The following is a 24,857-nucleotide window of genomic DNA, read 5'->3' on the forward strand; positions in this document are numbered from 1 at the left end:
CTGTCATTTAAAATAGAGTTATAAAAGTACATGTTTCTGCACACTAACATTATTAACAAGTTCTATGCAATTTATGAAGAACAAGCATGCATTTTGTTACAAAAAAAAAACTTGAAAACAAACAAACATAATACAAAACTATATGGAAACTTTGTTTGTTGATCAGTACAAAAGTGCTCAATGGAATATCTGTGATACGTGCACTGAAAGAACCAAAAGTGTTGTAAGCCCTCAATCCTACAGCTGAGCACCAGGGTTTTTTTTTGAAGAAATTTTAAGACCTTTATACACTTTGAATAGGAAAATTATGTTTTATACATGATTCTTAAGAGTTGAAGACTGAAGATATTTTACGTTTTCTATTGTTAAACACATTTACCTACGTTTCTGTTTAATAATGTGATACATCTTAAAAACTGCCAGTGTTAAATGCACAAGAGAAGGTTAGGCTTAGCATATGGAAACTTATATTTTAATTTACTAAGTAAAAAATATATATACAAATTACTATTACATTCAAATTAATATCCTTCAGCTGAACAAAATAACAATAATACAGTGAAGTTTGGATGCTTGAGAAAATCTCTATTCATATAAAACAAATGTTATTTTCATAAAAAAGGTGTGTGCATTCTGTGATAAAAAATTCATAACATAAATACCTCCATTTCTAGTTTTTGTTACACAAGAAAATTCATGTTATAAACAGAGTGCTTATTCCATGGTCTCTGAATATTTTTCATAACATTTTCTATTTCTTCAGACTACCAACTGTACATTTACAAAAATTTCTTAAACTCCCAGTCAGATAAAATAAATAAATATAATACTCAGATCAGTGATGACGAGAAAACCCACTTGTAGAGAAATATATATACAAAAGTGGCTCATTTGGGGTCGAGAAAATTTTTTATGTACAGGAGCGAACAACATTTCAACCTTCTTCGGTCCATCATATTGTGAACCTGATGATGACCAAAGAAGGTTGAAACGTTGTTCACTCCTCTACATAAAAATTTTCTCAACCCAAACCAGAAGTTTTTACGTATATATATTACTCACATGTTGTTGGTTTTCTTTACATTGAAATAAATAATAACAACTTGGTTTAAAAACATTTATTTTGGTTTTTAAATGATTGGCCCAGCACGCTTTGGTACGAGATAATTGAGGAATATAACAAAATGTAAGATTTAAGTAAGCCTTAGCCTTTTCAAACTTACAAACATTAAGAAGTATACACATACAATCATTATCCAGCAAAAAATATTTAAATTCATACATAATAATGTTTTCCCTAGAAATCCACTTACCCTGTATATTTGCACATTACAAGAAGTACAAACAAAGTATGAAATTTAAACTACGTCTACAAAACTACAAGAGTTTCTGTAAGAAACGGTGAAATTGTTTGGACGTTGCCAGACCAATAGCAAGAAGGGCTACTCCGTATATCACCATCATAAAGAAGAATTTATGGTGATGCCACCAGCTTCTAGGATGGTTTACACTACAAATATATAAAATTTTTATTTAATGAAGAACCATGATCCCTAAAGCAAAAAAAAACAAAAAAAAAAACACAAGAACCTGAAAACCTATATAGTTTTAACTTGCCATGAAAGAAATCTGGAAATTGACACAATGGTACTAAATCCTAAAATGAACCTAAGAACAAATACACATTGTTCTTAACTTTTCCTCAATTCCCGATGACGAGAAACCCACTCGAAATAAAAATGTATCTCAGAATGGCTGGTATGGGTTAAAAATGTATCGAAGGTTAAGAAGATGACCTAGGAAGGTCAAAACGTTGTTCTCTCCTTAACAGTAAAAGTGTTAACACCAATACCAGCTGTTCCGAGATTCGTTCTTAACTTTGTTTAATGCAAACTGGAGGTTTCTTACAAAACATTTTTATAAATGTATATAATGACCTATATCTACAGAAGGTAGCAGCTTTGTTGGTCAAATATTTTGCTATAACTGGTTTATAATCGGAAATTTAGATTCATCTAGATTAGTGAGCTAGTATAAAATCAAGAGCTTCTGAGGAAGTTGTAATAGTGAAATATGGAGCTGAGAGGATTCCATTCTGGAAGTATAGGTTATTATTTTATTTACATTTATAAAAAGGACATAATTCTATGTATTAAACAAATAGATCTTAGATGAAAGAAATTCATCAATTATGTGATTAACTTACTGTTACGCATCATTAAGCATCAGTCTTAGCACTTACAAAAAATTAGCAGCAAGAAACGTTGGATGAAATGATATTTCACTACAATAAACAATGATTTTGATCATTACATCTAACAGATAATTGATCATGAAGAAAATTTACAGAATTTAAAATAAATAACACTATGTAACACAAATTTTGTTCCTGAATAGTATGTGTTATTTCTTAATTGCTTATATTGTAAAAGTACAGAAAATGGCCATTATTCCCTTCAAAATTTGATTTTGTGACCTGGATAATGAAATTTAGAAGTTAACCTGTTTCCTATGTAAAAACAGGCAAATTTGCACATTTTCATTTACATAAGATCTGAATAAAACAACATACGAATGAAGATGTACATGTATTTATACTAAAGTTATACAAAAATGTTTAGAAGTAAGTAGTTTTTCAAGATTTGCGACTGTTATGTAAATCACTTTCACATATCAGCCCCCAAATATAGTCTCCCATGTGTTTTCGTTATACGTTCCCAGGTCACAAAAGCAAAGTTTGAAGAGAAAAATAGGTCTTTTCCATTTACTTTTGGCATAACCAATTGGGAAACAACACTTTCTGCCCAGGAACAGGAAAAAGTAAAAATTTTGTTACATAGTGTTATTAACATTTTTAAAATACCAACAACTAGTGTATTATACATTTTATTCATTGTACTTAAAGATTATGTTTTTATCACCACACTTGTTTCAATGATTTGGTACTCATATTAAAAAAAAATACAAAAAAGAACAACAAATCTCATAATTTTTATCTTATTTCTCTAAAAATGTACATTTTGTTTGGACTGACATGCAAAAATAATTTTAATCAGATTTTTTAGGAATAGCAAGCTTAAAATGCAAATAAATCTTTAAAATCTACATTCTGCAGTGTTAAAAAAATTACAAAAGCTGTGCATTATCATGTCTATAATATTGTCTATATACTGTATAAATTCCTGTATAAATTTAATTATATCAGCCCAAACTGGGTAAGTTTTGTTAAATACATATTTATGATCTAAAATTAGTTCACAATCAGTTAAATATTTTTAACATTTTGTCATTCAATTCAATATCATGCTAATATTTGATGAGAGACTTGAATTATGCAAGTTGTAGACAAATTAAAAATACATGATTTAACACACAGTAGAGAGTATAGGTTTTTAAAGAACTTAAAACTGTTTACCTATGTATCAAAAATATGAACACAATATTCAGAAAATATAATAATTATTTAGTGTTAGAAATTTTACCAAATCACAAAGTGCTAGAAATATGATTTACCACACTGCACTTCAGAAAACTAATTAATTAATTTAGTCTTCTGATTTTAAAACAATGTAATATCAATATTAGAAAATATTTGAAGTTTAAACATTAAGTTTAATTAATTAATTTAGTACTATGATTTTAAAACAATGTAATAATATCAATATTAGAAAATATTTAAAGTTTAAACAATAGGTTTAATTAATTAATTTCTTCCTCAGATTTTAAAACAATGTAATAATGTCAAGATTAGAAAATATTTGAAGTTTAAACAGTAAGATTAATTAATTAATTTCTTCCTCAGATTTTAAAACAATGTAATAATGCCAAGATTAGAAAATATTTAAAGTTTAAATAGTAAGTTTTAATAATTCATGTAACTGATAGCACAGAAAATAACAGAAATAATATTTCAACAGTTATCTTTTGATGCATTACTAAAGTAGCTTTAAATAATACAGACATCTTACCAGGTTTTTCTTTTGACAGGATTCTCAGTGTACACTAGTAAATAACGAACTCTGACCAGGTCGTCATTTTGAACTAGATAATACTTCTCTGGAACATTCCCGGCAAGGCTATCAGGTGAATAACTTCGAGATGAACTTTTCCTCCCTTTTGAAAGAGATTGTGAAAAATATTTATGTACTCAACAACTACATTCTTTATGAATAAGAAATGGCACTAGAAAATATTATCAAATTAGGCTTTATATTTATGCCAAATTTAATTTAACAAGGAAATAAAAATTTAGATTTACTATACGTTATTGATAAGCTGCTCTTAGCATGACTGAAACACTCATCAATTACTTTTGATGGCAGATCTGGATCTAAGAGGAACAAAGAGTGCCACACAAGTAACCTTTCTACTGTCCATGAAATAATTTAAATTGATAGATAAACTCTAGCCATCACTAGGAATGGGTGCTTTTGCTTGTATGCCATAATAGAGGGTGGGTTAGAGCAAATTCTCCACCTCCAAGGAAAACAAACTACAACAAGCACAACAACAATCCTTATGTTCCATGACTGAATCTGGGAGATATAATCAATTGAGTATAAGCAGCAATTATACTTAGTGTTATAGAAATAAAACGATTAACTGAAATTATAATGAAATCAATATTTTTGAATTTCAAGTTGCTAACTAGAAGGAATGCAATTGGCCATCAACAACTTTTTGTTGTTGTTATGGTTGAATTGCTTATTAGAGGAAAGACAAATGAATGGCAGTACCTGCCACAAATAATTTTCTTTTCTATTTCTTGCAGGTATCATGGTTTGAGGAACACTGTACTAAATTATTACTGATCCTTGATTTTGGCTACATCAGAAATGAGCACTGAACCAACCTAGCATTACAAATGTTGAAAATGTACATCTGAAGATGCAACTATCAAAATATGAAATATCATAGAACTAAAATCTTTTGCATCTTTGTGGGGAGTTCACCATGGCTCACTTTGCATGTAAGTAAGACAAAAATATAACTAGAAGATCTATCTTAATTCAGCAATTCACTTTTGCATAAATAAGTTTAATCTGTGATCAAACATGGCCACAATGTCCACTGTTAGCAGCAACTAACTAGTAATTTTATTTTTATTTTCTAAGTGGTTTAAAAGTAATAAGACCATTCTTATTAAAAATTACACTAGAACAAGTCTAGATCAATGGACAAGAAAAAATACAATTTACATAATAACTTTGACACCACTGAGCTACAAAAACACCTAAAAAAATTGTTTTAAACATCAATGAAGTTCTCTAGGTTGGTTGGAAGCAATGACTTGCTCTCATTAGTAATTAGATGTGACTTTTGAAAATGGACAAAATTGGATTTATGAGTTATGAAATACAAGAAATATTTATAACTGAATTTTAAAATGAGAAACATTTTTATTTTCTATTAAATTGTGGATTTCTACATTCAAAATGAAAGCTTATAATTCTGCAATTATCTGATTTTAGAAATGTTCTTATACTATCACAAACATTTACCACTTTCTCAAAACAAGTTAAATAATAAAAATATCACTTCAGTGTTTCTGTTATAATCTTGGTCCTACTCTTAACAGTATTGCACTTGTGCCAAAAGAAAATCCACAAAAAAATTTTATGTATCAGTAGCTATTTTTTAACTTTATATACTTCTATTAAATATGTTACATTTAACTTACATAAACCATGAAATGTACTTAGTTTCATTAGCAACAAGCAAAAAAAAATCTTTTGACTCTTTTATTTATTAACTGATATTAAAATGAAAAAAATAAAACCTATAAAACTAACCTATTTCAGAATTATTATGAAAAAGTATAGAATTATAAAAACACAACGCAAAATAATAAAAATATAGCACACATGACATTATCATAATGAATTTGCCACATTTTCAAAAGTGAACAAAACCCCAATGAATGACTTGCTGCCATACTTTCATCAGAACAAGCAGAAGACATTAGCATCACTCCACTGATGCCTAATATTATAATCTAGTTGCTAATTAACATCAGAGTATCACATATTCTTGCAAAAAAGTGGAGGGTATTCTATAGCATTCTTTGTGGCACTCTTGTCAAATATTATGTATTGAAATATATACACACAGACAATCAGTTAGGATTCTAATACTATTATATCTCCTGAATTTGAGTGAAAGGATTTGTTTCACCATGAATATATATGTCTGTATAAAACCCTTAACTGTGTAACACTTTCCAAAACCCATGCAAGGTAATATTTCTACTAACTGATATTATAACAACATACCCGAAGAACCAAAAAGGAGGTACATGTCTTAATATTTAAAAACAAAATCCTTCATTTATGAGTAACATTAAAGAAAGAAAGGAAAAGTCTTATAAGAATTTAAACTTAAGAACTAAGTACTTGTAATCTTCCATTTTTCTCATTGGCAACAAAATCAATCAAAAAGATACATGGTTTACTTCCTATAAATTATTACTCTCAAAACCTATGAGAAAAATTTCTTCCTCTATTGGTACAACATTCTTATGATTCATAAGTTTGTGTACTGGTGAATCTGATCCTCCTAATAAATATAAAAAGGAGTCTTAAGTGTGAAACATCACTTGAACAAAGTGGAAAAATAACAGAACCATCATTTCACTGAAAGATCTATTGTAATTTGTAATTGAGTTTTTGTTGTGGTTCTATCTTACTTCGTTATTAGATAAAGATACAGCAATGTATATACTTGAACAAAGCAGTGATAATTTAAAAGTATAAAAAAAATGTACATGAACCATTAAATCTTGGATTGAGAACAACCTTTCATTACAGGAACTACACAAGTAATGTGCTGAATAGCTGTCCTCAGTCCAAAAACTAAGGTTTCAAAAATAACAGTAAAAACTTGCAAACCGCATGGATTAGAATTTCTTTTTTCTGGATGATATTTAGCAGTATGTTTATGTGTATATTTAAACACTTATGAATCATATAAAACTGCTAAAACATAACAAATGTCCTACCTTTAGTTTGGCATTTTATATCAGGGTGATCTATCACTTCGCAAACAGCAACACAACTGATCTGGCTTCCATGCAGACTTTTCTTCCAGCTCCAACCTACTGGACTGTAGTGTAAAGCAACAGTCAGTTCACTAGACAAATATGTCCCTGTTCCAAAGAGAGAAGTCTGAAAGTACCAAATGCATACTTTTACCAAATTATTTTTCTTACAATATGAAGTAGTGCAATTCCAACAATAACATGCCCATACAAACATCCAATAAATAAAATAACACTTGGCACACAATAGAAAGCTAATACAGAGGTAACAATAAAATTAAACTAACAAGTGGAACTTATAATCTTCCCATACTGAAAATGTATTTTCAAACCCTACTTATCTCCCATCTTATAAATAGCCATTCTTGTTCAGTGCTGCCCTCTATATGCCAATTGGTTTTTGCACATGCCACAAGCCTTGAAACTCCCACTTGAATAATTCAAATCTTTCTCACTTGCAAATTATTATGTGACAACCCTCCACCAATAAGAGCATGACACTCTCATGGTACATGTGGCTCCCTCTATTCAATTATACCAAACTATCACTGAGTGTTGGCAGCACTGGTTTCCAGTGAGGACGAAGAGTGAGAAGTGTAACAGGAGGCAAGTATTTATCAGAAATACATTTCAGTATATGATATTTATAACTTCTGATAAGGTATATTACCTCCACTCACGTAAATAGCCATAATCACACACTGAATAGGTGGAGGGAGGCGTCCAAGGGAAAGAAAGAGTATGTGTGTCTGTTTTCTTATACCAAAGTCACATCGAGCTATCTGCTGTGTCCACCAAGGGGAATCAAACCCCTGATTTTAGCAATGTAAGTTACTGCTGTATCAGTGGTGGGATCAGGAAAGAATGAAGCATCCTTCAAAAGAGTCCTAAAGACACTAACGAAAATAGAACTTCAGGGTCAAAGATCATATGTGGGAGACTGCACCAGGTTTGCTCTCTGCCCATTGTATAAAAATGTTGCACATATGGGCAGAAAGGTGAAGTATCACCTCCAAATGGGAGAAAACCATGGGAAGATAGTTAATTGAAATACAAATAATTTATTAAACTAAATCCCTGAAAACATAAAAGTGGGTAAGACTGAATGGCGTGTCCTTCGGTGTATAGTGGCTAGGGTATAAATGACTGTACACAGAAAGTCAACTACTTTCAAAACTCAGCCACTGGGTGCCAACATCGATCTGGGGATAGGAAAAAGGATCATTCCACCAGCAAGTCAACTGTAATCCAAAACACAAACCACTGGGGACCAACATACAAGTGAGGGTAGGAAAGAGGATCATACCAGCAACAAGTCAACTAAAAACTAAAACCCAGCCATCTGGAATGAGGATCATAGCATCTGTATCTCAAATTTATGAGACCAGAGGAAATCTCATCCCACCAATCTATAAATGATCATGCAAGAACAATGTGAGAAACTGAATGATTAATCTGGAAACCAAACATTTAGTACAGAAAAGATGTCTGTATAATGTAAGCTATCTCACTCAAAAAATATAATGACTGGAACCTTCCCAGTGCAGCAACAGCCTTGGAATAATAAGCATTAATGGACAGTAGAAAGGAAAGAATTGTAGTAATATAAAAGTAGTTTCATACCATGATTCACAACATGGATAGAATAAAAAAAAAAGAATATATGACTGACGAAACAGAGACATGTGATACATGCGTGAAGACAGACTTGAGTAAATTGATTCAGTTCTAAATCCAAAACCCAACCACTGGGAACCAACATTTGCATGGGGTAGGATGAGGGATCCCAATCACAGGAATGAACTAGATTTTTGATGGCACAATCCCATATTACATAGTGGAGGATATCTCGTCATCTTCACCAGAAGAACACCACCATCCTAAATGGTTTTATAATCATTTATATACATTACTTGTATTTTATTAGCACACTCAGGAGGATATCTTCATGTTCCACCAACCCAGCAGCTTCAAACTGGAAAGTGGTAAGGACTCTCAATCTCCACTAAAAGAAAATTGGGAGAAAGCATGGTGGAGAGTCCAGAAGAATGACAACATCTAAGACAGTATTATTGCGGGTGATCGTAAAACTCCACTCTGAAAAGCAGAACATACCAATTTATTCAATATATAATGCATGGCAGGAATGGACAGCTATCCCCTTCTGCTATGCCCACATATTCCTTGAATAAGTGTGGTCCAGGATAGGCCCAATGAACAAATATATCATGAGAATAAACCTACAAGGGATCTCATGAAACACCCTATCTTCACAGTGTGCATTGCATAGCCAAGGAATAACAAATGTTAAAGTCATCATAGCCTTACAGTGTAGCTTTGAATAGTTTAAGTATACTTGAACAGGTTCCACTAATCACAGAGCAGGATCCCTAAAGAAAACAAAAGGGGGACATGTCCCTGAAAAAAAAGAGAGGTATATATACTAAAAGTTAACTTATCCAGTCACAATCTCATAAAAGAGTTAAGATGGTAACAGGTGGCATCCCCATGAGGAATCAACAGCTACCCAAACCAGAGAATGAGAGATTTAAATGTACGATATGAAGACCCAGTGCTCAACATACAAATTATTTCTAATGCACAGCATGGTAGACATGCAAACATAGATTCAATTCCAATGGATCTACACAATCCAAGTGAATATAAATAATGATAACAGATAAGTAAGAATGAAAATGAAACAGATGTGATTTTAGAAAATTAAGGAAATGTGTAGTAACACTAACATATGCATGAGAGATAACATATGAAAAAAAACAAAAAATAACATAGTTAAATTAATAACTGATATACTAGTAAGATGAATTACAGGTAATCTAAAAAAAAAAAAACATGGTTAGCCTGAGTGAATGATATAAGAGAAAATATACAACAGCTAAGACTAACTGTAAACCTAAACTTGACTATGAGTATTAACCAAACTAAAGAAACTTACTTTCTGGAACCGAGATAACGAAAGATAATAATATTAACAATAAACTTATTCAGAAATCATTAAAGGAGGACATCTTTCTAAAGTTAGCAAACTGTATTTCGAATGTAGGCCCCAAACTTGACTAATGAAAGTCAGTTCATTGGTCAATCAAACCAGAAATATTCTCACAGAATACTGCAATTTGAAACCCGTGTATATGTGCTAATAAACAGAACAATTTCCAAAGTGGTAACAGCACTCATAATACAAAATGATTAACCAAATACAAATGTGTTGGGAGAAACAAATAAAAGGTTTTTGTAAGGAAGTAACAATTTCCATAAGTGGTTAAAAATGTAAAATAATTCCACTTTTGAATAAAGAGCAAACTTGTTGATAGAAATTAACACAGATACATAAAAAAATTAAAATAAAATATACATATTTTGTAAAAAGATAGCACAAATTAAAGATTATAACATGGATACTACCAAAACAGAAGTTACAGTTCTGTACAACTGAATAGAGGGAGTCAACACGTGTCAAGAGTATATGTTGCACTCTTATTAACAGAGGACTGTCGCATGATAACTTGCTGCAAGATGCATTAAAATTAATCAATTCCAGGTGGGTTGGAGCTTCAAGGCTTGTGGCATGACAAAAAAAGTTTTGCATATAGAGGGAAGCACTGAACAAGAATAGTTATTATAAGAAGAGAGGTAACGTACCACATTCGAGTTGTAATTTATTATATTCTAAGATATACTACAAAACTTTATGCAATTCACTACATTAGCCCTCAATACAGCTATTCTGTATGCTAGTTCCAGTCCTTCAATTTTTGATTTAGTTTGTATAAAAACTACAACAATCAGAGACACAGCAATGAGTAAGAAGGTCCACTTAAGTCAGGGCTCATAGTTCTATAATAAATTAATTTCAAAGGGGGCCCAATGGGAAATTTGCAAGAGGGCTCACACATTCTGCACTAAGGAGCTCACATATTCTGCACTAAAGGCTCACACATCCTGCACTACACCTTTGCTAACTACTGATACATTGACAAGAAGACTGAGCAAAAAATTCATAACAACTGACTGACTTAAGTTGTTGTTGTTTTTTCAAGATTTTTGCCAAAGCAATGAAATCATGGAGTAAAACAACGATGTAAATTGAATTTTTGTTAATGTTAAACTAAAAAAGAATTCAGATAATAGAAAATTATAGCCACAATGCCCATAAGCTTAAAAAATTCTACAAATTAAAAATATGTTACCCTAATGCAAAAATTGATTCACAGCCAGTTACTCATTTTTGATTAATTACAAAAAAGACTCAACTTAATGAAAAATGATTATTACATCATTGTGCCTACAGTTACTCCATCTTTCCTTCTGTTTGATCACAAAAACTTGGTTTTAAACATTTGAATGTAATCAGCAAAACATTTAATATATGTATCAGTTATTCAATGTTAAGTGTGCTTTAGTTTCTATTTAAAAACTGTAGTTTCTCAAATCATTTTAAATGTTATATTAGAAGATAACTTTAATAGCATTAAGGTCCTAGATTTCATTCAATAAATCATAAACAAGTATTTAGTGTAAGCTTCTCAGAATAAAATGCATCTTTAGAGAATTATCCGTTTGTTATTGAGAACCTCATAAAGGAAAGATATAATAAAAAAACAAGCTAACCTTATTCAAATTAGAAACCAGTCCATTATGCAGAATAGAAAAGAAGTTATCTATTCTAGACCCATGATAAGCGTAGAGTGATTTCCATTCTCCTTTGGCTTTCTGAAATTTCTGTTCTCGTGAACCAGTAGGGCAAACTTCATATATGTGAGTCGGTGCTGAGGCAGACATTACTTGATGAGTCAACTGCTTAATAGTCTGAAACTGACATGGCAGAGATAAAACAAGCAAATTCAAAGTTTTTCTTTTTTTTACAGGCATTAATAATTTGTGACTCAATAAAGTGTTAAATTTCATGTTAACGTTTACCTAAGTTAACCTCGTTTACAACTATGAGGAGAAATAACACAAATTTCAAATAATTGACAATAATGAAAACCAAACTTTGAAATAAAAATATACCTTATCTTTACTATTAACTGAACACAGAAGGAAAGAGCTGCTTTGTAACACCCAATGTAAGAGGTCCCACGACTCAGATGGCAGAGTTTTTTGAATATTGTCATTAACAGCTAGTTCTTGAAATGATGGAATGCTTGAAACAACTGTGCGCTGAAAAGAAATAAAACCATTACTAACAGTAGTAATTAAAAAAAATGACTTAAAATTCCTGGTTACTGTTAATCCTATTAAAACTGTAAAAGTAATCTTTCCTTTCTGAGTAACATGTTAACAACTTAACTCCAAAGTTACTGAAACTTACTGTAGTGCTCTCACTTAGAAATATTTAACTGATTTGTTAACACACTCATTGCACATGTTGACTATTTGTGAGAAACTACTTTAGATATTTTTCATTATTTTACTGTTTCATAGAGAATATATATATAATTTCAGAAATTTATCCTTCTTTGAAAACTGTTAAAACAGTCTTAAAAAAACAACAACTTATATTATAATTACAAATAAATGATTGGTCATGTGTGTTTTCTCTTATAGGAAAGCCACATCGGGTTATCTGCTGAACCCACCGAGTGGAATCGAGCCTCTGATTTTAACATTGTAAATCCATAGACATACCACTGTACTAGCAGGGAGAACAATTAGTTGTGATACAGGGTTCAACAGGCCAGTTTAAGATTGTTTGTAAAAAAAAAAAAAACTGACCAATATTGTTTTCTCCTTTCAATAATTTTAATTAATTATTATGTAAGCACGGCAAATTTCTGATCACATTAACAATCTCAAAAATAATCAACTGATCAAAATTAGTTTGAGTAATTATATTCATTATTCCAAAAACAGATTAATTAATTCAAAGAGTAATTAAAATAAATGTCACAAAAATAACTAACCCAAATCAGGATTTCCAATTATCCAAGTAAATGAAATATTGAGACCAAACATGCTCACATTGTCTTGTGCTTCTACAGCTATCTTCTACCATTACTAATTTTAAACTTGTAAGTAAAGGAAAGACAACTGGCTAACAGCACCTGCCACTAATGTTTTTGTTTGCTGTTATTGCTGAGCTGCTAACTAGATAGAAGATAATGGTTTGGCCCCAACTACCACCAACATTTTGTCATTAACTATTGATTAGAAGGAATGCAACTGGATGACAGCATCTGCTACTTATTTCTTGAAGATCCTACAGTTTAAGAAACACTGTACTAATGTGGTCACCAGTTAGAAAATATCACTAATTTCCCAGCTTTGGTATTTACAGTTCTAAAGCAATAAGATATTTAGAAGTTGTTTCTTGCTTACCAAGAGTTCCACATTTTTTTCTCTTGTTTGCTCATCCAGAAAAGCTGATGGGAAAGGCCTCAAGATACTATCGTGGCGATAACTCTCCACTGCTGCACAAAATAAACTCCATAATAAGTCAGAAGCCAAAGGATCAGATCGAAGTTGCTCGAGAACACAATATTTTGATTCCGAAAACATGCATTTGTTGATTTGCTAAAATTAGAAAGTGTGAATGAATAATTATTTTCATCCAACTCATTCACAATATTGTACCTGAATTATTAATTTATGGGACAGCTCTCAGTTATGAGTCAATAGTCTGAAGTTTCTAAATATTTAAGGTATAAAAAATTATACAATTTATGTCATTAACATAATGTAGCAAGTAATTATGGGAAGCCATGACAAATAATTCCAAAATCCTCTTTACAAAATTATTTTACATCACCTCATAACTTATAAAATTTCATTCTACAATAGCATCTTTCAAAAAAATTAACATGTTAAAAATACAAAATTCCTTAGCTTTAAGAGAAAAATAAATCTTTAAAATTATACCCCTAGATTGACCATCCTTTACAATAAATTTCTAACAAAGGAAATTAATTATTCAATACTTTATAAAAGGTGATAAAACATACATTTTAACTCAAAATGTTGCAATTAAATAATTCAAAATATATCAACGACCACTTCTGTAAACCTTTACCCCATACTTGACTAGCAGAATAACATTTTACCATTTTTGTTCTTGTGCTCCCCAAGTAAAAACTTTATAACCCTTTAAGTGAACATGTTGGCTCCCAAACGTATTTTGTCAATACTTTCCAGGGTCCCACCAGTCATTTCACAATTACGTTTTTAGGAAAAGTGAACATGCAATCCTTGTGTCCCAGCCAATAAGTGGCCCTTTATAAGGAAAATAGAGCACGACTTGCCAGTGAGTTGTGTGGGTCTTGCTGGAAGACTATCATGGTCCACCTGTGGGTTGTGTGGGATCCAACATGTTAAGAAAGATCATTATATTGGTTTAACCAGATTCCAATAATGTTAAAAGTGGCACATTGCCCTGTGTAACTGTTACACATTTTCTGACAAAGAAAATCATAGACTAATCACAAATCAAACAAAGTACTCGAAACAACTATGCAACATGTATGAATTATGTTCGTTAGAACATAAGTGTTTTAACCAACTAAGAAAGATATAATTGTGTATTCATTAGAGCACAAGTGCTCTAAATTATGCAACATATATTATTAATTAGAGCATAAGTGCTCTAGCCAACCATGCAATATTTATTAATTATATGTTCATTAGTGCTACAACTAACTATGCAACATATATTATTTGCATGTTCATTACATCAAAACTCTGACAGGGAAATAGTCAAAGTCAAATCCTGCTAACTCTGTTTTCAATTTAAAAAAAATCTACTTGTATCTAATTTGCTACCATTATTGTAACAAGGAATCCTAGTATTAACATATTATTTTCAAACTCTCTTCTTCATCAACACATAGAAACTTAGTATCTTAATTCAAATCTATGACACAAACATTTATCCTCAAAATATTACAGCCTTTTCCATCTCAACTAAATACTGTTTAAAACAGGTTTTTTTTTAGATAATAATCATGAATTTACCCACAAACTGTTTAAATGTAATTTGTATTTCCTACCTTATCTCACATATTTAACCCTCATACACACGGTGGGGGTCAAAAATGGGCCCACTTGTGTTTAAGTTGTTATAGAAATATCAAAGGTGTGACTTTCGGGCCTAAAAATGTACCTAATTTAATCTATACTAATAACAAACTATACTAATACATTTAACATGTATTTTATGCAAATGGGATATTACACCCCTTGTCTAATGTCGAAATTCACGTTTTCCACATTGGGGGTCATTTTTGACCCCCGTTTAAAAAACTCAATTACATGTCTGGTAAACAATCAAATAATATATTGATATGAAATTTTGTGTTCTAGAACATTCTAGAACACTCTATAAATGTTCTCGAGCATTCTAGAATATTCTTATCTATGTTGCATAGAGAGCCCTCAATCGATGATGAATCAGGAAAACCTGAAATAATATCATACTATAACTCCACCAAAGGAGGAGTCGATACACTAGACCAAATAGTTAGATTCTTTTCCACAAAAAGAAAGACCAGAAGGTGGCCAATGGCACTATTTTATAACATTCTTGATGCTGCCGCATACAATGCTTACCTTCTCTATCGCCAGCGCCATCCAGAATTCGCATCAAAGTACCAAAAAAGAGCAAGATGTGAATTTCTGAAGTTGCTTACTGATGAATTACTGCCTGAAGAAGATACAAATGAAGTGATCCCTCCAAAAAGACAAAAAGTTGCTGAAGAGAACGTTAGGAAATGGTGTCAAATATGTGCACGTGATTCAAGGAAAAAACTTCTTCAAAGTGTATCAAATGTAGTAAAATGGCTTGCAATGACCATAAAGTTACCCAGAGTGTATACATAAATTGTATAGAATAAATATTTTGTCCAAATTTATACTTTGCTCATATGAAAATAATTTTTTTTTAATATTTTTGGTGGGGGTCAAAAATGACCCCCAGTGTGGGCAACGTAATTTTTTTGAGTGTGTGTACTAGGGTTAATCACTGATGTATCTCTAATAAATAATTCTTTCTTCTACCTAACTACTTCACTAACTCATCAGTATATCTTTCTCAATATTTCTATCTAAACTTGTTAGTCTGATAAGAAGTTTTGCTGTTTTTAAAATGAATTCCTTAAAGGGCTCCCTAATATTTAACACCCGAAACACCCCGAAGAAGCTCAGAGCACCCTTAAGCTTTCATTACCAGAACTGCATTAGTTCTTTAACAATTAAAATTACAATAAAATCTACATACAAGTGCCCATCCTTACAAATTTGTTAAAGCACAAACCAGCACATTCATTACATTTGCTATATTTTCTCATCCAGTAGGCCTATTATCTCCCATATATATATATATTACAAAAAATGAATACCAATAGAATTAAATAAACAAAATCAAAAGTAGGGGCTGAGTTAAAAACAGTAAGTACAAACTTCTGACCAATTACATTAGTTTGTTATAACCTAAAAACAAGACAAAAAAATAAATTTAAAAAATAATAAACAAAAAATGCTGCACTAATTAAAAAGATCCCAGGATACAAGTTAAAATATGGGACAAACAGTGTACCATAGGCTTTGGAGGTGACAAATACTAAAAAAAAAAAAAGACTACACTTTTAAATTTCAATTTTATGATAAAAAGGGTCCTAGTCATTGAAATGAATTAAACAGACAAGGTAAAAAGAGAATCAAACATGAAATTTAAAAATATACAATACTTTTTATTGACCCACTATGGAAAGAGTTGAGTTTGTGTCTATAATATAAAGATAAAAATTAAGAAAGAAAATGTTTACATTTTTTTTCTTTCTGTCACAAATACTACATATTAGATTAAATCATAAGGGGGGATATGGTAATACTTTTACAAATCAAACCAGTTTTTGAGTTTGAAACCTTTAAAGTATTATGCAAAACAGACACATGCCTAATTAAAAATGTGGTGACTGAACGAACTTGCCACCAGAATTGCTCAGCAAAACATCTGCTAATGTTGAGTGGTCGTACATACACATACAATAAAAGGACTTCAAGGAATTTGTTGGTCCATCTAGGATCATCTCATCCACTATAACGAACTCTAGAATAAACATAAACTACTGAAAGCTGACTTTTACCATTCAAGTATTTATTAAGCCTTCCATTAAACTTGCTTAAAATAACTATCTACCACATCTGAAGGCAAACAATTTCAAAGGCTAACCATGCTGTTAGAAAAATGATTATTTTAGCTGAAGATGACTTCCACCCTGCCAAAATTTATATCTGTGTACCCTAGTTTTAGAATTCTCACAATGAATTAGAAAAATGATATGTTAACATTAAAAATTCTTTTATCAATCATAAACAATTTAATAAGGTCTCCTATGACATTTTCTCAAGATCATACAGTTTCAGATCTTAACATATTCTCATGTGACAAACGTTTCATCCCAGATGTAATCCCATTAAGTTTCCTCAGAACAATTTACTGTGACTTCAAAGGTAAGAAGCATACAAGATTTAACACAGAAATGGTATTTAAGCAACAATGAGTTTTTTAGTTTTGTACTAAGCACTGCAATTATTGTTTAGAACACAAGAAAAAATATGGTGTCACACAGAAAATTAGCCACTTGGGGTTTGACAAAAAAATACTAGTGAATTGGATTCCAAGATGACTGAATGAAGAAAAGCAGATAGTTGTTTAAACTGATCCAATCAAACTGGATGTCTGCTGTTAATGAATTATGCCTGGTATTCAGAAGGGGTATATTTATTAAATAAGTAAAGTTTGCCAATTAAAGTTAACTTTTGGATATTTGTAGCTGTACCAAGAATGTTGAGGAATCACATCTAATTATAGTAAATGCAAAGTAATGCATTTCAGTTTTTGATCTAGGAAAAAAAAGTTAGGGTCCACATAAGACTTTGTGTCTGTGTGTGTGACAAAGTGATTTGCTAATGGAAATAATTTGGTTCAGTCAGGATTTAAGGACACCATTTTAAGTGAAAGACATTACTAAAAGTGGCTCCATAAACATCTTTAGCTTTACTTTTGTGGGGGTGAAACGTGTGCCTGCTAGTTTCAGTACTGTTTGTCAAACTACAATTAAGGATATTTATAATAAACAGTTTTAGAAACTAACTATGAAACCATTTGGGTACTTGTACATCATCTATTGACACAATGAAAAGTGATCTGAAATTCACAGATATTTATTTCAAATAGGAACAAATAATTTCTTAGTTCTTCAATACAGCATATTGCATCTAATTAACACATTAATAATGTTACCGTTAAGAACGTGTGTGCATTTATCATTCTTTTGTGTCTAGTTCCAATGTGCATGTACATCATAAATATAAAAAATGTAAATATTATGTTTTAAGTATTATTATTGCTGTTGTTTAACTTAAAAACACAACAATATTCCATCGAAATTCTCATTGGCACCCAAGGCAGATGATGTCAAGCATCAAGGCAGTTAATGTGTTAATACATAGACAATATTTCAATACCTAATTAAAAATTCATTATACATGTCTCACCATTTGTTATAACAAGGCTAATAATTATGCCAGTGTTGGTTCATGGTTAATTAATGAAAACTAAAGCTGTAGGTAAATTGGAATATGATTCAACCATTTAATTAATCACATTATAAATGTAAACTAAAACAGCTCAGTAAAAAGTTTTTCTAAGATCAAAAACCCGATGTAATTCATTCAGTTATTTCAAGAAAACTAGAACTGTCTAAAACATTTTTGCACAGGTACCTTCCGAATTTTCATTTCGTCTTAAGTTAGGGCTTCATTACTCACTAATTCATCATTGTGAAAGTAACACTTACGTACTACCAGAACACTGTTGTTGAGAGTAGTTATATACTGTAACAGTGCATTACAATTATTTTATTTTTATTACCATGTTTTTAATTTCAGTTATAATTATTTTTCACTTATCCTACGCTCACTGATGTTGGTGTATAACCTTTGCACTTGTAGGCTTAAATAATTGTAAATGTCAGTGCTGACGTTACATTTTATCATCACAGAAATGGAAATTTACTTATGTGTTATTTACAGTAACACAGCACATTGTAAGATGTGCAGTTAAAACTATTTATTAATAGTTAACTCTACTGTAGTGTAATTATTCTCGGAGGATACTAAACACTGAAATAATATTCTGAAACATTTTACAATTACACTGAAAATTGTCAATGTACGGTGAAATCTACTTTCAATATAACTTGGTGAAATTGTAAATTGTAGAAGTGTAACAGAAATTATGCTATTTTTAATTCTAACAAAACGATGTTTAAGTTTTAATTTCAACTTCTCAGTTAGACACACTAAGAATTATTATTATTTAACAATAGTTTGACATAAAACTTACCTTTCGCTGCCCTTAGTTTCAAAACTTAGCTTTGTGAAGCAAAATCTATGTTTGGTTTATAACTTTTCATTGGGTTTCTTTATTACCTTTCAAGTATATTTAAGTTAAATCATTTTTATAAAATAGGAAAACAAAATATAAACCCTTATTATTCGAAATACATACTAGGGGCGCTTATTAAAACATAATGACTTCTTTCCATCACACAGTTTTTAATTTAATAGAAAAATGTCCCTTAAATGGTAGTGGTGTGCTTAACTTTTTGGACATTTCTAATGTATATACATGTTTATTATATAAAATTTCGTATAATAATAAAACATAACGAAAGGTTACTTTTTTATACAAGAACATTAATGTGTAGTCCGATCACACAGCATCACTTGATTTACAAATCTACACCGACTTGTACTTCTTTTGAGGAATTACATTTTTCAACACTAACTCTGGACATGAGTAGATCAAAAGAATAAGACTGGGGTCTATATAGTTTAGATTTTAAAAAAGCATTTGATAAGGCACCATTCTAAAGATTAGCTAAGAAAATAACATTTATAGAGTAACTGATTGGGCAAAGCAAAATTTGTTTTTAATACTATTTAGTCAAACTGGGCCTTTGTCACTTTTTAAGTATTAGAGGAGTCAGCGCTTGGGTCTTTGCTTTTTCTTAGTTACATTTTATTGATGGATGCGAAACTGGTAAGATAATAAAGTTTATAAACGATTTTAATTAAAGTCGTTGGTATTTGTAGCTGTATTGAAGAAGATGAAATACTACAGAACGATTTGAATTGTCTGGTAAGTTGGACAAAAGTTTGGTAAAAGGCCTTTAATTACAATTTATAGAAAACTAGCTCACATCCCGTCAGAAATGACGGGGCAAGTATTATCACTCCATCTAATAATATACCCGAACCTTACATTTCATAGCTATCTGAGATGCGAATGTCTTGAAAAATCAAGCATTACTAACAGAGGTAGAAAAGTGCAGTCGAGGTAGTCAAACGCTTGTAAATTCCTTTGTGAACTAAACAAAATTATGATAATTCATTTCATGAATTATTGGTGTTTTGGTATAAAACTTATTGGTAACAATGAATTAGATTAACAACTTCGAATACATAGAAAAGTCAGATGGTTTTGGTAACACCACGTTCCAACAATGAATTTATGTCATCATGTTTAGCAACAAAAGTACGATCTAATGTTGTTGTTAGTCTATGTACTGAAAGTATAAAAGTCAATGTACAGACAATAAAACTGGAAAAAATACTTGTTGATTTCTTAACTTAGATTCTCCGTTGATTAAAGCCATTTGTTTTGTTTTAGTAAAACCGTTGATGATATAACAGGAAATAGCTTAATTCAGAAATAATTTAATTTAAAATAGAATCAATATTTTTACTTTCATGATGTGCACTAAGCTCCAGATGATCTCACACTACGTGTTTACTTTACTTTTTAAACCAACACTCACTACACTTTTACGGTATGAAGTTTTACGGCATCCTCTCATAGATCCCTTGTACTACAGTCACTAAAGTCGTAATGAGCAAACAGCAATCGTACTATTTTATTTGGATAAATGCATTTTGGTTTTTGTGACTCCTTCTATTTCGAGAAATCAATCGTGACGTGACACACACTGGTTTTTTATATACGTTAGATATGAGGTAATGTATTCGGGTTATTGTAATGTGGTTCACGTGATTAATATTGATGGAAAAGACTGAACAGCGTGACTGAAACAAATGATCTTGGTACACTGAGGGGTAACTCATTTAAGCCATCAAAGCGGTGCTCTGTTACTAATAGTACAGCAATAGATGAAAATTACCTCAATGTAAAACACCAGCAAAAAATTCACTTCGCATTGTTTGTTTGATCTTTTTAATTTTGCGCAAAACCACACGAGGACTGTCTGCGCTAGTCATCCCTAATTTAGCAGTGCAAGACTAGAGAGAAGACAGCTAGTCATCACCACCCACCACCAACTCTTGGGCTACTCTTTTACCAAGGAATAGTGGGATTGACGTCACATTATAACTCTCCCACGGCTGAAAGGGCGAGTATGTTTAGTGTGACGGGATTCAAACCCGCCACTGTCGGATTACGAGCCGAGTGGCTTAACCACCTGGCCATGCCGGGTCTTGGAATTGTTATACAGTTTTGATCTTCTTAGCTAAGATAGGATATTGAATTACTAGAAAGGTTTGGGTGCAGGGAAAGGCTACAAGGATGATTTCGTAAAATGGTTATTTTACTGAGGTCAAAGGTAAAGTGATTTATTGAAGTTTAAAAAATTATCAAAGGAATAGAGTGAACACGACTTTAAAATTTAGAAGAAAGCAGACTAGGCCTAGAGAAAGACTTGTGGAACAAGAGTTTAAGAAAATAATAATTTACATTCTAAAAATTAAAATAAAATGGGTTTAAATTTAAATTTACTTATCCCAACGTGTGTGTGAAAAGACAGCTTTGAAAAACAAAAGCATCCAAAGAGCTTATGTTTATTATATGACACATATTCTATGTTTAATATATTTTCGACCACATGGTTAAAAATTGCCGAAAAAAAACAAACTTCACCATATAGACATATATTTACCAGTGAAAATCAAATAACATCCAGATGTCTATAGTTTAGTTTCTTGCAAAATGCCAGTAGTATTCTATCATTAGTTACAGCTGACTGAGCAGAGTCCACGGGGCCCGTCATGGCCTAGTGTGTTAAGGCGTTCGACTCGTAACTCCAGGGTCACGGGTTCGAATCCTGGTCGCACTGAACATGCTCACCCTTTCAGCCGTGGGGGCGTTATAATGTTACGGTCAATCCCACTATTCGTTGGTAAAAGAGTAGCCCAAGCGTCAGCGGTGGGTGGTGATGACTAGTTGCCTTCCCCCTGGTCTTACACTGCTAAATTATGGACCGCTAGCGCTGATAGCCCTCGAGTAGCTTTGCGCGAAATTAAACAAACAAACAAGCAGAGTCCATGAAAAATCAGGAACCTTGATAAATGTTTGAAAATTTACACAGTTCTATGAAAAGACTAATGAAAATACATTAGCCCCTACTATGTTGATTGATTTTTGTCCTGAACCTTAAATATATAGGCTGAAATATAACAAAAAGTATGAAATAAAAATATTTTCTGTCTTAAGAATAACCAAAGAGACAGTACAGAGATTCTCAAAGAAAAATCAATTTTTCAGAAGACGAACAAAGCATTAAATTAGTAACCTCTCAAATAAGTTAATTCTTATGTAGATCACAGTGCCACTTTATTTGAATAAGCCAGACGATACATAGAATAGACTGTTAATTTGGACATTGCTCGGGTGTTGATTAGAGATTGTAAAATGTACGTTGCTAAGCGAAATTCTGATAACTTATAAAGTTAGTTGTTTTTTCTTTCTGTTTTTTAGTTACTATAAGTTAAAATTTTTATAATTCAGTTGTCTTATTATTTGTAAACATCGAGTTGTTAGTTTTACGTTTTTTATTCATTTTCTTCTTTTTTTCTAAAAAAAATAGAAATAGACCATTTAAATTTTGTGAATAATCAAAATTTAAAAACTGTGGTAAACTTATGGTGAGTCAGCCGAACAGCAAGATGAAAGAAACAGATCCACAAATTATTTAAAAGCAAGTATTGGATTAAGTGGAGGGGGCGAATCAGAAAGCTGTTCTTGTTATAAGAAATTGTTGTGAAAACGATCCTATCGTAGAATGTCCAAGAGCATATGTATATTATATGATACGTTATAAACATTTTATCAGTTCATATCGTTTATACAGACCTACTTTGCGATATGTCATTCCTCTCCATTTGTTGTTGTTGTTTTGAATTTCGCGCAAAACGACTAGAGGGCTAACTGCGCTAGCTGCCCCTAATTTATGTGTACTTCTTAAAAGATAAGTTACTTATGAGTAGTTGCTCCCCGCTAGTACAGCGGTATGTCTCCAGATATACAACGCTAAAATGAACGGTTCGATTCCCCTTAGTGGGCTCAGCAGATAGCCTGATGTGACTTTGCTGTAAGAAAATACACACATACTGATGAGTAAAGATTTTTATCTTTTAACCACAAGTTTACATATATATTCTAGTTCCTCCAGTGATATGGGTGCCACACAAATGCTGGGTCGGCGAATTGGTGAAGACGTCACTCTGGCCTGTCACGTAGAAGGTCATCCTACTCCAGTTAATACGTGGGTGAAGAATTTGAGAAATATTTCAACTAAACAAATCAAGTATAACACAGAGATTCATAAACGTTCTTATAAGTTACTGACAACGTTGACCATAAACAACCTACAGATGTCAGACTTTGGAGTGTATGGGTGTGTGGCAGAAAACAATCTCGGAAAATTTGAGGGGAAATTAAAATCTATGGTAAGAGTTTAAAAAAAAAATTAAGATTTTAAACAACAACAAAGGGAAAAATATTAAGGAAGGTGAGATATATTTGAAATAAGATAAATCTAGTATGAATTTTCGTCCATAATTTAGTAGCGTAAGACGAAAGGGAAGGCAGCTATCCATCACCACTCACTCCCAACTCTTGGGCTACTCTTTTGCCAACGTAAAGCGCGATTGATTGTCACATTATAACGCTTCCACGGCTGAAAGGACGAGTATGTTTGGTGTAAGAGGAATTCGAACCCCCGACCCTCGGATTACGAGTCGAGTGCCTTAACCACCTGGCCATGCCGGGCCTTATCCATTTGAGTCACTTCTCTCTGTTCACATACACTGTGACGTCATCAAATAATTTGAAATAAGAGATTCTGACAGTCCCCGGAACTCCTGCCTCACAGGAGAGGCGAAACTGAGTTCTATTTGATAGCTTTACAAAACTAAAGCCCTGTTTAAAAATCTTGGAGTACCAGCACTTCCTTTTCTTCAAAGTCAACTCCACGAAGTAGAAAGAAAAAAAAATCCGCAAAACACTCAGTTCGAAAGAATAAAAATAACAACACAATAAACACCTCAGTTTGTTCTACAGACCAAATATGTTCAGCTTGTTGACCTTCCATGCAGACCTCTCTTTTATAAAAAGCAGGTGTGGTATGTTCCACCGTAACCAAACAAGCCACATCTGTCCCTTTTAACAAAACAATCGTAAACAAATTGCACACAACAGCTACAAACACGAACTCAAAGCAACTAAACACACAGATGGGGGATACATGACAAAGGAATATGACAACATATTTGCCATGTCAATTTAACATTCCTAATCATGTTATTTAAATGTATATTATGTCCACAAACATTTAACACAATATAAATACTTTTAATTTGAATTTGTGACTGGGCTATGGCTAAATGTGAATTAAAAAAAAATCTACATTTTAGTAAGTGTACTTTAATAAACTTAGCGTTAATCGTAGATATGTATGAATTATTACAGGCCAGATGGGTTAAGGCGTTCGACTCGTAACCTGAGGGT

At 31.8% G+C, this 24,857-nt stretch overlaps 1 protein-coding gene across 7 annotated transcripts; it reads right to left on the reverse strand.

Moving 5' to 3' along the window:
• Positions 1 to 1,103: 1,103 nt before the first annotated feature.
• Positions 1,104 to 19,647, reverse strand: Parp16 (Poly(ADP-ribose) polymerase 16). Of its 7 annotated transcripts, none has more exons than XM_076448951.1 (8): positions 19,401 to 19,647; positions 16,947 to 17,099; positions 13,379 to 13,573; positions 12,071 to 12,220; positions 11,669 to 11,872; positions 6,998 to 7,163; positions 3,969 to 4,113; positions 1,104 to 1,510 (listed from the first exon to the last, which is right to left on the reverse strand). In XM_076448951.1, exons 3-8 carry the CDS (start codon positions 13,556 to 13,558, stop codon positions 1,378 to 1,380), a joined length of 978 nt encoding a protein of 325 aa, XP_076305066.1. In that variant the 5' UTR covers positions 13,559 to 13,573; positions 16,947 to 17,099; positions 19,401 to 19,647; the 3' UTR covers positions 1,104 to 1,377. The 7 variants fall into 7 exon arrangements, with proteins under 7 accessions (XP_076305066.1, XP_076305060.1, XP_076305064.1 ...); XM_076448945.1 differs by lacking the exon at positions 16,947 to 17,099 and adding an exon at positions 14,299 to 14,341 and having other exon boundaries at positions 19,401 to 19,587; XM_076448949.1 differs by lacking the exon at positions 16,947 to 17,099 and having other exon boundaries at positions 19,401 to 19,591.
• Positions 19,648 to 24,857: the final 5,210 nt, after the last annotated feature.

Source organism: Tachypleus tridentatus, chromosome 8 (assembly GCF_004210375.1).
Source record: "Tachypleus tridentatus isolate NWPU-2018 chromosome 8, ASM421037v1, whole genome shotgun sequence".
Taxonomy (NCBI): domain Eukaryota; kingdom Metazoa; phylum Arthropoda; class Merostomata; order Xiphosura; family Limulidae; genus Tachypleus; species Tachypleus tridentatus.

Bases quoted from the DNA above. Each gene is read 5' to 3' on its own strand.
- Parp16 (XM_076448945.1), bottom strand. From the start codon at position 14,334: ATGATAGTCTTCCAGCAAGACCCACACAACTCACTG. The intron at 12,221-13,378 runs GTAAGCAAGAAA...ATTTCTTTTCAG, and splicing joins AAAAAAATGTGGAACTCTTG to CGCACAGTTGTTTCAAGCAT. The intron at 7,164-11,668 runs GTTAGCTTGTTT...TGGTACTTTCAG, and splicing joins TGGTTTCTAATTTGAATAAG to ACTTCTCTCTTTGGAACAGG.